This window comes from Chiloscyllium plagiosum, unplaced genomic scaffold (genome assembly GCF_037043375.1).
Source record: "Chiloscyllium plagiosum isolate Xiang-an unplaced genomic scaffold, Cpla_swu_hap1 HiC_scaffold_8, whole genome shotgun sequence".
In the NCBI taxonomy this organism is placed as follows: domain Eukaryota; kingdom Metazoa; phylum Chordata; class Chondrichthyes; order Orectolobiformes; family Hemiscylliidae; genus Chiloscyllium; species Chiloscyllium plagiosum.
The window spans coordinates 87,618,719-87,631,618 of record NW_028270146.1 but is presented as its reverse complement, the minus strand read 5'-3'; the positions used below and the strand labels follow the sequence as shown (position 1 = coordinate 87,631,618).

Genomic DNA, 12,900 nt, shown 5'->3' with positions numbered 1-12,900 from the left:
CTATATAATACACATGTGTGAACACTGAGTTAGAATAAGACTGGGCTCAGTTGATTGGTTTACATTGATTTTCTGCTATGTCTTAGATATTAAGAAAGATTAGATTAGATTAGATTACTTACAGTGTGGAAACAGGCCCTTCGGCCCAACAAGTCCACACCGACCCGCCGAAGCGTAACCCACCCATACCCCTACATTTACCCCTTTACCTAACACTACGGGCAATTTAGCATGGCCAATTCACCTGACTTGCACATCTTTGTGACTGTAGGAGGAAACCGGAGCCCCCGGAGGAAACCCACGCAGACACGGGGAGAACGTGCAAACTCCACACAGTCAGTCGCCTGAGTCGGGAATTGAACCCGGGTCTCTGGCGCTGCGAGGCAGCAGTGCTAACCACTGTGCCACCGTGCCACCCACAAGAATAGCCACTTGTGTCGAGTATTGGAGGCCCAGAAAGTGTACTCCTGCTCCTGGTCTAAAACTTAAAGAAGGCTGGAGGGAGATAGAAGTACACCTTACTAATATGAGTAAACTGTTTGGTTATTTAGAATTCTAAGAATGATACATCAATCTTCATGTCAGACTGTTAAACAGTGAGACTTACCGGAGAAGAAGTTCCCTCTTTTGCCTGTGGTAAGGGTTCAGCCAGTGTGTCAATCATGTCTCCAGTTGAATCGATGGATATGTGGGAGTAGGAACCCCGAGTGTAAGGGTTACTGAACCACTTTGTCACAAAAGCATTTTTTGGTGCAGGCAGTGAAGGTCTCCCTAGGAAATATTACAATGGTAGTTAAAGTAGACCTCACAAAAAAAAATGCCCAAATAATTACTGCCAAAATCATATTCCAGATACTGCATTTATGCCATAAAGGCAAAAAGTGCTGGCAACAGACTGGCACCATCTAAACAGAGTTCATCTTTCAACAGAATTGGGAAATGTTAGAGGTGGACAACTATTAACCAAATGGAACATCGGAATGAAAGCATGGAGCTGATTAAGTACAAAAGGGAAGATCTATAATAGGATGGAGGGCAGGAGTGGTTGAGTGACAAAAGAGACAATGGGTTAAGTGAAAGTGCAATGAGACAAAGAAGCCCCATTAGAAATGTTTGACACCTGCTGACATTTTTCTAATTTAATGTCAAGATTGGACATTGGTGAAGCTTCGATTGAGAATTATTATCATACATGTTGGTTTATAAAAGTTAGTTGACCGTAAGCCCATCCAATCTGTTTATTCTGATAGTTCTATCCCATAAATAAATAGATTCCTCAAAGTTCCAAATTCATACCAGTAAATTGTCTGAAAAGTTTGGTGAAATTTGACGCTATTTCCTCAGGACTCAGGGATTCCACAAACTCTGCCTCTTTTCCGGAGATTGTTCCCACAAGGACATGACCAAACCTTTGGAACAAAAAGTCAGACTTTGGTCAACAGCAATTTTGTTAAATAATAGGATAAAATTTTGTGATAAGCACTTTCGGTCTGTGTTTTCTGTGTTGCCGAATAGCTTTGTTCTTTTAATGCAGCATCTAGGTGCGTACTGAATCAGAAAACTCCTTTTATCTTTCAGAAACAATAAACTCAGTTAGAAATTGAGCATGAGAATCTTTGGTGAGATGACAAGCTGGTCAAATTTAAAAATGCAATATATAATTTATACAACATTTTTTCCATTGTGTCCTCTATTGGATGCTCTCACTTGCTGATATGATTCAATGTCCTTCATTAGTATTACTCATTCATGGGGTGAGAGTGTCACTGATTAGGCCAGCATTTATTGTCCATCCCTAATTTAAGAGTCAATCACATTGCTGTGGGTCTGAAGTCACATGTAGGTCAGACCAGGTAAAGATGGCAACTTCTTTCCCTAAAGGGCATTCGTGAACCTGACCAGGTTTTTCCAACATTTCAAAATGGATTCATGGTCACCATTAGAGTCTTAATTCAGGATACTTTCTTCATTGAATTCTGCCTTGGCGGGATTTGAATGCTAGTCTCCAGGACATTACTGGAGTCTCTGGATTAATAGTCCAGTGATAACACCACAAGGCCATCACCTCCCTGATAAGCCTAGATATTTAGCATCATGAGCTATTTTATAATGGAGGCCATCACATGCAAGTCTTGCAAAGTCAGAAGTGGAGTGCACTAGACAGCAAATAAAAACAGCAGGCCTGACTGATTTCCTTCTTCCTCACAAATCATAGATTCTGGGACCAGTTGTAGCGCAACCTGCAAAACCCACACCCCACCCAAAAACCCAGCACTGTAAGTAATCTAATCTAATCTAAAGCTTGATTCCAAGGTGACTCAGTATTCAACATTTCTCTGGTTTGTGTAGGTCAGAATCGTACAAAATGGCACAGATACCATCAAAGCTTTCAATGAAACTCAATGAGAATGTTTTATGCAATATTGATTGTGAGTAATGCTTCTAAATTTAAGATTAGAGATGGCATGTAATTTGTGATACAATTAATTGTACAGTAGATAGATTCCCTACAAAATTGCAACATTTATATTGGGGATTTAAGGGAAAATATCCCAGGACACTTAGTGCAAATGTAATTAGGAAAAATTAGGAAGATGATCACAGGTGGGATACCAGGAATGATGACAGGAATACTGCCTTAAGGAGGGTTCCAAAGCAAGAGAAGGAAATGGTAGAGGGGAAAGGCTTTACCTGCATCTACCCTGTTCATCCCGGTAAGGATTTTCTTTGTTTGAATGAGATTACTTCACATTCCTCTAAAGTCCATGGAATACAGGCTCAGTCAATTTAAACTTTGCTCACAGGACAATTCCTCCTTCCCAAGAAGTATTGTGGTGAGTCTTTATTGCAACCTCTCTATGGGAAGTATGTATTTCCTTAAGTATGGAGATCAAAACTGTACATAATACTGCATGGTCTCACCAAGACTGTACATAATTGCAGTAAGACATCTCTGCTCCTACATAAAAGTCCTCTCTTAGTAAAGGGCAACATACCACAGAGTTATAGAGTCATTGAGATATACAGCATGGAAATAGACCTTTCAGTCCAAATTGTCCATATCAACCAGATATCCTAAATTAATTTAGTCCAATTATCCAGCACTTGGCCCATACCCCTCTAAATACTTCCTATTCATATACCCATCCAGATGCTTTTTAAATGCTGTAATTGCACCAGCCTCCACCATTTCCTCTGGCAGCTCATTCCATACATGCCCCACCCTCTGCGTGAAAACATTGCCCTTAGGTCCCTTTTAAAACTTTCTCCTCTCACCCTAAACCTATGCCCTCTAGTTCTGGACTCCCCCTTTCCAGGAAAAAGACCTTGTCTATTTATCCTATCCATGCCCCTCATGATTACAAACCTCTATAAAGTCACCCCTCAACCTCCAGTGCTCCAGGGAAAACAGCCCCAGCCTGTTCAGCCTCTCCCTATAGCTCAAATCCTCCAACCCTGACAACATCCTTGTAAATCTTTTCTGAACCCTTTCAAGTTTCACAACATCCTTCCTGTAGGAGGGAGCCCAGAATTGCACAAAATGTTCCAAAGATGACCTAACCAATGTCCTGCACAGCCACAACATCACCTCCCAACTCCTATTTTCATTGCACTGCCCAAAAAAGCAAGCGTACTAAATGCCTTCTTCAACATCCTATTCTCCTGTTACTCCGCTTTCAAGGAACTATGAACATGCACTTCGAGGTTTCGTTGTTCAGCAACATTCCGCTGGTCCTTAAGATTATTAGTAGCTTCAAAGTTCAACGCTTCCCAACTTTGCACTACTTCAAAAAATCTCCATATCTATGGGTTTGCCTAAAAGTGGATAACTTTGCCTTTCTCCAAGGATTAAGGTTGTTTGGGTTGTGTGGCAGTGGTAGAAGGCTTAATGGAGAGATTCAAATGTATTAATGTATTACAAATTTGTGAAACAACAATTGATGAAGGATTTTGGAGAGGATGGTGAGGTAAAAATAGAATATTAGCTGTCAATGAGAAAGGAGGTCAAGAGTTGTAACCGTGAAGTCTACCATTATAAATTTCTGCAGAATGCCTGAGTACTCATTTTCAATTTTCCTTTGCCTCTTGCTCCCCCTGCTGGTACTATAACCTTTATATGTGGTCATCCATTCAAACATCAGGAGAGGCAGAATATTCTGAACTAGGGATTGAACAACAAAGATAAACTCTAAGGACTCCATACTTATTTTGTTATTTCTTTCAATGCTCCAAATAATCGATTAGCGCAGAGTAAACAAGTCACTAGTACTTCGGGAATGAGGGTATTGTCCAATACAATTATGGTGGCAGTGAAGGTTGATGTCATGTCCCCTCAAATATTCGATGCTACATGCCGCCATTTTACTTGACAGAAATGGGCAGCTTTTACACATTAAGACAGATTGTTGCCAGAAACCTTCTTGTGGTTGCAACTTTGATATAGATAGTTGACTCTTCTGAATAGGAACAGGGAATTAAAAGGCATATTTTGATTATACATCCTTAACCTTTACTTACAAAATAAACCTTTAAAAGCAGTGTCTAATCACATTTAAAATTCTTTTTCCTAACTCATTGACAAATCAAAACAGAAAAAATATTTATCCAAATGTTAAGATTACTGTTTACACGGTTTTGTTGCTGGATTAGTAACCCAGAGTGGTGAGATCAGCAGTCAGAGAATTTAAATTTAGTTAATTAAATACATGTGAAATAAAAAATTGTTTGTGTCTGTAATAGTAACAATGTTGCACTAACCTCAAAATTGCAGTATTGTCATTAAAAATAGTTTACTCTCTTATGTTGCAGAAATTAACCTGTTCCTAGCCAGTCTGACCTATATGCCATTTCAAAACCCCAGCAATAGGGTTAACTCTTAAGTCTTACCAAGCCTTGGCATCATTTAAAAATGACAGACTGCAAAGAATCAAGAAGTTAGTTCAATCGTCATCTTCTCAAGGCCACCTCATGATGGGCAATAAATACTGGACTTGCCAACTAAGTCATCACCCCATGAATAAATAAATTTAGAAAATAAGTTACTGTTAAACATTATTATCATAATTTTTGTGAAAAGAATTGCTTATCTCTGACATTATAAATGTTGCATTCTCATCAACAACATAGAATTGTGAAAAACCCAAACTTTCAAAAATTTGCCAATGATACATGAAGCAATAGTTTGCAATGCTTTTGATAGAGAACTGTCAGCATTTGCTGTCATTAGATTAGATTATCTACAGTGTGGAAACAGGCCATTTGGCCCAACAAGTCCACACCAACCCTCTGAACAGCAACACCCCCCCCACCCTACATTTACCCCTAACACTATGGCAATTTAGAATGGCTAATTCACCTGACCTGTATATCTTTGGACTGTGAGAAGAAACCTACACAGACACAGGGAGAATGTAGGTAAAAACAATGACTGCAGATGCTGGAAACCAGGTTCTGGATTAGAGGTGCTGGAAAAGCACAGCAGTTCAGGCAGCATCCGAGGAGCAGTAAAATCGACGTTTCGGGCAAAAGCCCTTCATCAGAAATACAGGCAGAGCACCTGAAGGGTGGAGAGATAAATGAGAGGAGGGTGGGGGTAGGGAGAAAGTCGCATAGAGTACAATAAGTGAGTGGGGGAGGGGATGAAGGTGATAGGCCAGGGAGGAGGGCGGACCGAATAGGTGGAAAAGAAGATAGGCAGGTAGGAAAGTCATGGGGACGGTGCTGAGCTGGAAGTTTGGAGCTGGGGTGAGGTGGGGTAAGGGGAAATGAGGAAACAGTTGAAGTCCACATTGATGGCGTGGGGTTGAAGTTTTCCCAGATGGAAGATGAGGCGTTCTTCCTCCAGGCATCGGATGGTGAGGGAGCAGCGGTGAAGAAGGCCCAGAACCTCCATGTCCTTGGCAGAGTGGGAGGGGGAGTTGAAATGTTGGGCCACAGGGCGGTGGGATTGATTGGTGCGGGTGTCCTGGAGATGTTCCCTAAAGCGCTCTGCTAGGAGGCGTCCAGTCTCTCCAATGTAGAGGAGACCGCATTGGGAGGAACGGATACAATAAATGATATTGGTGGATGTGCAGGTAAAACTTTGATGGATGTGGAAGACTCCTTTAGGACTTTGGATGGAAGTGAGGGAGGAGGTGTGGGCGCAGGTTTTGCAATACGTGCGGTGGCAGGGGAAGGTGCCAGGACGGGAGGGTGGGCTGTAGGGGGGCGTGGACCTGACCAGAGCTCCATTTGTGGAAAGTGGATAGGGGTGGGGAGGGAAATATGTTCCTGGTGGTGGGGGTCCGTTTGGAAATGGCGGAAATGTCGGCAGATGATTTGGTCCGTTTGGAGGTGGCGGAAATGTCGGTGGATGATTTGGTCCGTTTGGAAGTGCAAACTCTACACAGACAGTTGCCCAAGGCCAGAATCGAACCCATGTCCCTGGTGCTGTGAGGCAACAGTGTTAACCACTGAGTCACCATGTTGCCCCTAAGATTGCATCTCTAAATCTGTCTGTCCCTTCAGGATATAGCAGGAATACAGCTGAACGTGGAAATCCTGAAGTTTATTTTATTATTCATTCACAGGATGAGGCCAATACGTTTTGTCCATCCCAGAGGGCTGTTAAGAGTCAACTGTGGTTCTGGAGTTACATGTAGTCCAGACCAGGTAAGGATAGCAGGATTCTTCCCTAAAGGACATTAGTGAACCGGATAAGTTGTGGTCTGTCATTCACATCTCTGCCACAGATTCCTCTCATACCCCTCACTCACCGAGTTTGCAATCCAAGAAATACATTGATTGGGTGAAATTTTTCCATTTTACCTATGACTGTTAGAAAGTTTTTAAAATGTTATTCCTGACCCAAAGCTCTGTAACTACAGGGTTCCAAATATCTGCTATCCTTAACATGAGGAAGTGTTCCCTAAATTTACTCCTTTCACTTTGACTCTGACCCAAGTCTTATACTCCCAATGTAGAAGAAATAGCTTCTCCTGATCTATCATATCTATTCCTGCTAAGATTTAATCAAGTGACTCTCTAACCCTCTAAATTCAGGGAATATAAACACGGTCTGCGCATGGTCTCCTCGAAATTTAATCCATAAGGGTCTAAATACATTTTGGATAAAGCTACACTGCATTCCTTCAAGGCTAATATATCCATCCTAAAATGTGATGACCAGAACTACTCCAGTATAACTAGGCCTTTCTATGGCTTAAACATGAATTCTGTCCCCTTCTGTTCTAAGCTCTTATGAGGTACAGTTCACAACATTTTGATTTCACCAATAATTCTGCTCAATGTAGGTGTATCATACACTTTGAATTTCTGATAAAAATGCAAAGACATTACTGCAGAACATGTACTGCAGCTGTACAGATGGGAATTTTTCTTTAGAACCTTTCAGGTGGCCTGAACACATAAATGACTGGAACACGTCTCCACCACTCAGCCAGGTTGGGTTTCTGGGCAGACAATGGGGTCTCATCCTCCCAAACCAATCCAATTATGTCTGTATTTTCATCCCAAAATGGCGCCTCATACTCCAGGTAAATCTTATTCATTGTACCAAAGCCCATGTTTTGAATAGCATGCTGATACTTCTTGGGAAGGCTTGGCTGAAACAATGACTGGCTATTTGCCTTTAGACAACCTGTGAATGTGAATAGAAAATAAATGACACTTTAAACATCATTCCTTTATCATAATTATTCCGTTATTGCTTAAATTAACCATTTTACTACCGGCACATTATTTCCTTGTGTTGTTTGTTATTGTTAACATTTTGCTCACACTCAATCATGATAAAAACAGGGACCAATAACATGATGGGCATGGATAGGATAAATAGACAAAGTCCAGGCAGTGGGCCGTGGAGGGGGTCGTTAGGGCCGACTGCCTGCCCCTCTTCCGCGGTTACGTTAGAGCCCGGGTGTCCTTGGAGAAGGAGCACGCGGTGTCCACCAACACCCTGGAGTTGTTCAGGGAGAGGTGGGCGCCGCAGGGAGTGGAGTGCATCATTTCTCCCTCCAACTCTATTTTGATTTAGTCCCTACCCTCCCCTTCACTGTTTTGATCACACAGCACTGTTCTTTGATGTGAAGGGCAGTGTTTGTCACTGGCCACCCGGGTGTTTTCCTATCTTCCTGGTGGTGGAAATTGAATAAAGATTCGTGCACTTTGTGTCTTTCACTGTGTCTCACACCTGCACACACACACCATGGGTGCTGGGGAAAAAATAAGCACTACCGCATTTAGGTGGTAGTGTGGGAAAAAAAAAGAAAAAAAATAAATAAATAAACACAGGAACCTTACCCTCCCCTTCACTGTTTTGAAAAAAAAAATAAATAGACAAAGTCTCTTCCCTGGTGGGGGAGTCCAGAAGTAGAGGACATAGATTTAGGATGAGAGGGGAAAGATATAAAAGAGACCTAAGGGGCACTCAGAGGAAGTGGTGGAGGCTAGTACAATTGCAAAATTTAAAAGACATCAGGATGGTTATATGTATAGGAACAGTTTGGAGGGATATGGGCCGGGTGCTGGCAAATGGGACTAGATTAGGTTAGGATATCTGGTCGGCATGGACGAGTTGGACCAAAGGGTCTGTTTCACGCTGTATATCTCTATGACTCTATGTCTCTATGACAGTAAATCTACCTAATTTTTCGGAAAACGTTTAGCAAATCATCGAGGTAAAAACAATGACTGCAGATGCTGGAAACCAGATTCTGGATTAGTGGTGCTGGAAGAGCACAACAGTTCAGGCAGCATCCAAGGAGCAGTGAAATCGACGTTTTGGGCAAAAGCCCTTCATCAGGAATAAAGGCAGTGAGCCTGGAGTGTGGAGAGATAAGCTAGAGGAGGGTGGGGGTGGGGAGAAAGTAGCATAGAGTACAATGGGTGAGTAGGGGAGGGGATGAAGATGATAGGTCAGGGAGGAGAGGGTGGAGTGGATAGGTGGAAAAGGAGATAGGCAGGTAGGACAAGTCCGGACAAGTCATGGGGACAGTGCTGAGCTGGAAGTTTAGAACTAGGGTGAGGTGGGGGAAGGGGAAATGAGGAAACTGTTGAATTCCACATTGATGCCCTGGGGTTGAAGTGTTCCGAGGCGGAAGATGAGGACATGGAGGTCCTGGGCCTCCTTCACCGCCACTCCCTCACCACCAGGCGCCTGGAGGAAGAACGCCTCATCTTCCGCCTCGGAACACTTCAACCCCAGGGCATCAATGTGGACTTCAACAGCTCCCTTCACCCACCTCACCCTAGTTCTAAACTTCCAGCTCAGCACTGTCCCCATGACTTGTCCGGACTTGTCCTACCTGCCTATCTCCTTTTCCACCTATCCACTCCACCCTCTCCTCCCTGACCTATCACCTTCATCCCCTCCCCCACTCACCCATTGTACTCTATGCTACTTTCTCCCCACCCCCATTCTCCTCTAGCTTATCTCTCCACGCTCCAGGCTCACTGCCTTTATTCCTGATGAAGGGCTTTTGCCCGAAACGTCGATTTCGAAGCTCCTTGGATGCTGCCTGAACTGCTGTGCTCTTCCAGCACCACTAATCCCGAAGTTTAGCAAATCATGTTCACCCTAACTATTGAGACATTTACTAGTGTACAAACTACTGATTTTTGATCTCTACTGTTGCTGCTTCCAAATAATTTAGCATTAATTTTACTCTTTTCTTTTACAAACTGATGTGATTCATTGTAAATTTTCTAACAATCTGTAATTTTTAAGCTCATCCTTTCAAGTTCCCTCACCCTTTTCACAGGTGGATATTATTTTGAGCAGAATGATCTTTTGAACCTATTGAGAAAATTCAATTAGCAGAGGTTACATAGGACTTTGGTGAAGCCTCTTCTGGAATACTGTGTCTAGTTTTTGTCTCCATGTTATAAGAAGGGTACTATTAAGCTGGAATGGTTCAGAAAAGATTCAGCAGAATGTTGCCAGGAATGCAGGGTTTAAGTTATAAGGAGAGGCTGGGACTTTTTTCACAGGGGTGTGGGAGGTTGAGGGGTGACCTTATTAGAATTAGAATCCCTACAGTGTGGAAACAGGCCCTTCGGCCCAACAAGTCCACACCGACCCTCTGAAGAGTGACCCACCCAGACACATTCCCCCTACCCTATATTTCCCCCTGACTACACAGTGGGCAATTTAGCATGGCCAATTCACCTGACCTGCATATCTTCAGTTTGCGGGAGGAAACCCACACAGACACAGGGAAAATGTGCAAACTCCACAAAGACAGTCACCCGAGGCTAGAATCGAACTTGGGTCCCTGGCATTGTGAGGCAGCAGTGCGAACCACTGAGCCATCATGCCACCAAGTTTATAAAATACTGAGAAACATCAGAGGCTGAGGGGTGACCTTATAGAGGTTTATAAAATGATGAGGTACATGGATAGGGTGGGGGTGGGAGAGTCCAAAACTAGAGGGCAAGGGTGAGGGGTGAAAGATTTAAAAGAGACCTAAGTGGCAACTTTTTCACACAAAGGGTGGTACGTGTATGGAATGAGCTGCCAGAGGAAGTGGTGGATGCTCATATGATTATAACATTTAAAAGGTATCTGGATGGGTATATGAATAGGAAGGGTTTAGAGACATATGGGCCAAATGCTGGGTAGATGGGACTAGATTAATTTAGGATATCTCGTTGGCATGGATGCATTGGACCAAAAGGTCTGTTTCCGTGTTTTATATCTCTACAATTCTACGACTGTTTGAGGGGCATAGATAAAGAGAATAGCAAAGGTCTTTTCCCTAGGATATTGGATTTCAAAACTTTCTGGGAGCATACTTTTAAGGTGAGGGGAGAAAGATTTTAAAAAGACACAAGGGACAAGTCATCACCTGATGAAGGAGCGTCGCTCCGAAAGCTAGTGTTTCCAATTGAACCTGTTGGACTATAACCTGGTGTTGTGTGATTTTTAACTTTGTACATCCCAGTCCAACACCTGCATCTCCAAATAAATTTTATTACTGCCACTGTTATGCCAAAGGAAGTATTCTGCATTCTTATGGAAAAGTATTCTAACTTAGGGATCAAGTCAAATGTATTCTGAAGTGAACAGAAGCAAGAAAAATTGTAATCCTTACAAATTCTTCAGAGTGTTGGCATGGTTTGATGGTGTTTGTCACCTCAGGTCCAAAGACTATTGTCAATGGAATGTAGCAGAGAGACAATAGGAGCTGGTCCAATCCATTTTATCCCCTCACATAAATTTTGCAAATAACCTTTGGTTAACAAACTTCATCATCTAAGTATTCACTTACTTATCCATTGATACACATTTCGGCCAGAAAATAAACTGGAATAGGAGTTGGAATCAAAGAGTACCAGAGATACTCAACCAGTGGTTCATTAATTCTTCACCTAATTGGTTGCACCAAAAAACACTTGGAAGCCACAGTCATAAAATCACAGAGTCATACAGCACAGAAACAGACTTATCGATCCAACCAGGCCCTAATCCCAAACTAAACTCGTCCTACCTGCCTAAGTTTGGCCGATATTCCTCCAAATATTTCTTATTCATGAGCTTATCTAAATGTCTTTTAAATACTATTACTGCACCCTCATCCACACTTCTTCTGGAGGTTCATTCAATGCTCAAACCAATCTCTGTGTAAAAAACTTGTCCCTCGTGTCTTTTTAAAAACTTTCTCCTCTCACCTTAAAAGTATGCTCCCTAGTTTTGAAATCCAATATCCTAGGGAAAAGACCTTTGCTATTCTCTTTATCTATGCCCCTCAAACAGTTGTAGAATTGTAGAGATATAAAGCACGGAAACAGACCTTTTGGTCCAATGCATCCATGCCAACGAGATATCCTAAATTAATCTAGTCCCATCTACCAGCATTTGGCCCATATGTCTCTAAACCCTTCCTATTTATATACCCATCCAGATACCTTTCAAATGGTGTAATCATATCACCCGATGAAGGAGCGTCGCTCCAAAAGCTAGTGTGCTTCCAATTAAACCTGTTGGACTATAACCTGGTGTTGTGTGAAAATAAAATTGTTATTATACTGTGAGCCAAACTAGAGGGATCCCATCAAACTGAAACTGATGGTCCAATTACAAGATACATATTCTGAAGAAATTACTGTGGATCATCATTAGTCTTAGCTTTAAAAAATGATTCGAGCTCAGTGGAAAGGTTCACTGAGAAAATAGTTACCCAGTGAAATGGTTACGATGACGTGGTCAGCTAGAATGTGATTTCCATCTTCACACACCACTCTGACTGGATACAGTGAAGTGTCCTCCGATATGAAGTTTCCATCCCATTGGATTTGTTTAACTGGCCTCTCTAGCAACAGTTTCTCTTCAGGGATAACCTCCAGCAATTTCTGCAAGAGGCTGGGAAACAGTCTGGAATGATACAGCATTTTGTCACCCATTGACAATGTAAATGTAAAGAAATATCAGCAAAGGCAAACAAGATTATTCCATCCGGATACGGTGAACCCACAGGTAAGCCCTGAACCACTTTGTAATCGTGCTCTTCTCTGGAAGGGTGGGAGGTTAATTTAGGAAGAAGTGAGGGAAATATTTCTCAATTCCTACCCCTGAATACCACTGATCACCCACACTTGCATCAGTCATCATCAGCACCTCCCCTGATCTCCCCAGGGACATCCCAAGGTGACAAAGGCTACCTCTGGGAGGCAGCAACAGCTCATCTCAGCTCCTAATAATTTGTTTATTGTTAGAAATATTCTTAATTCAGAGGAAGTTGTCAGGTTAATTTTAAAATGAATCCGCACCCTATCCATGCCTTGGCAGTCTGGTCAGCATTCTATCCAACTCAATTTGCTTCATTAAACAGGTTATTTTATTTGAAAGACTTTAGCAACGCTCATTTCTTAAACAGACTCAAAGCTTCCCCTTGTAACTAA

General features: G+C 42.3%; 1 protein-coding gene across 1 annotated transcript in view; it reads right to left on the bottom strand.

Moving 5' to 3' along the window:
- The window catches only part of LOC122553795 (peroxisomal N(1)-acetyl-spermine/spermidine oxidase-like), a 67,069-nt gene that overhangs the window by 3,659 nt on the left and 50,510 nt on the right, over window positions 1-12,900 (bottom strand). Inside the window, exons 4-7 of the mRNA XM_043698131.2 lie at window positions 12,180-12,373; window positions 7,387-7,639; window positions 1,297-1,409; window positions 608-771 (exon numbers count right to left, since the gene is read on the bottom strand). Coding sequence (XP_043554066.2) covers window positions 608-771; window positions 1,297-1,409; window positions 7,387-7,639; window positions 12,180-12,373 — 724 coding nt within the window. The remainder of the gene's footprint in view (window positions 1-607; window positions 772-1,296; window positions 1,410-7,386; window positions 7,640-12,179; window positions 12,374-12,900) is intronic.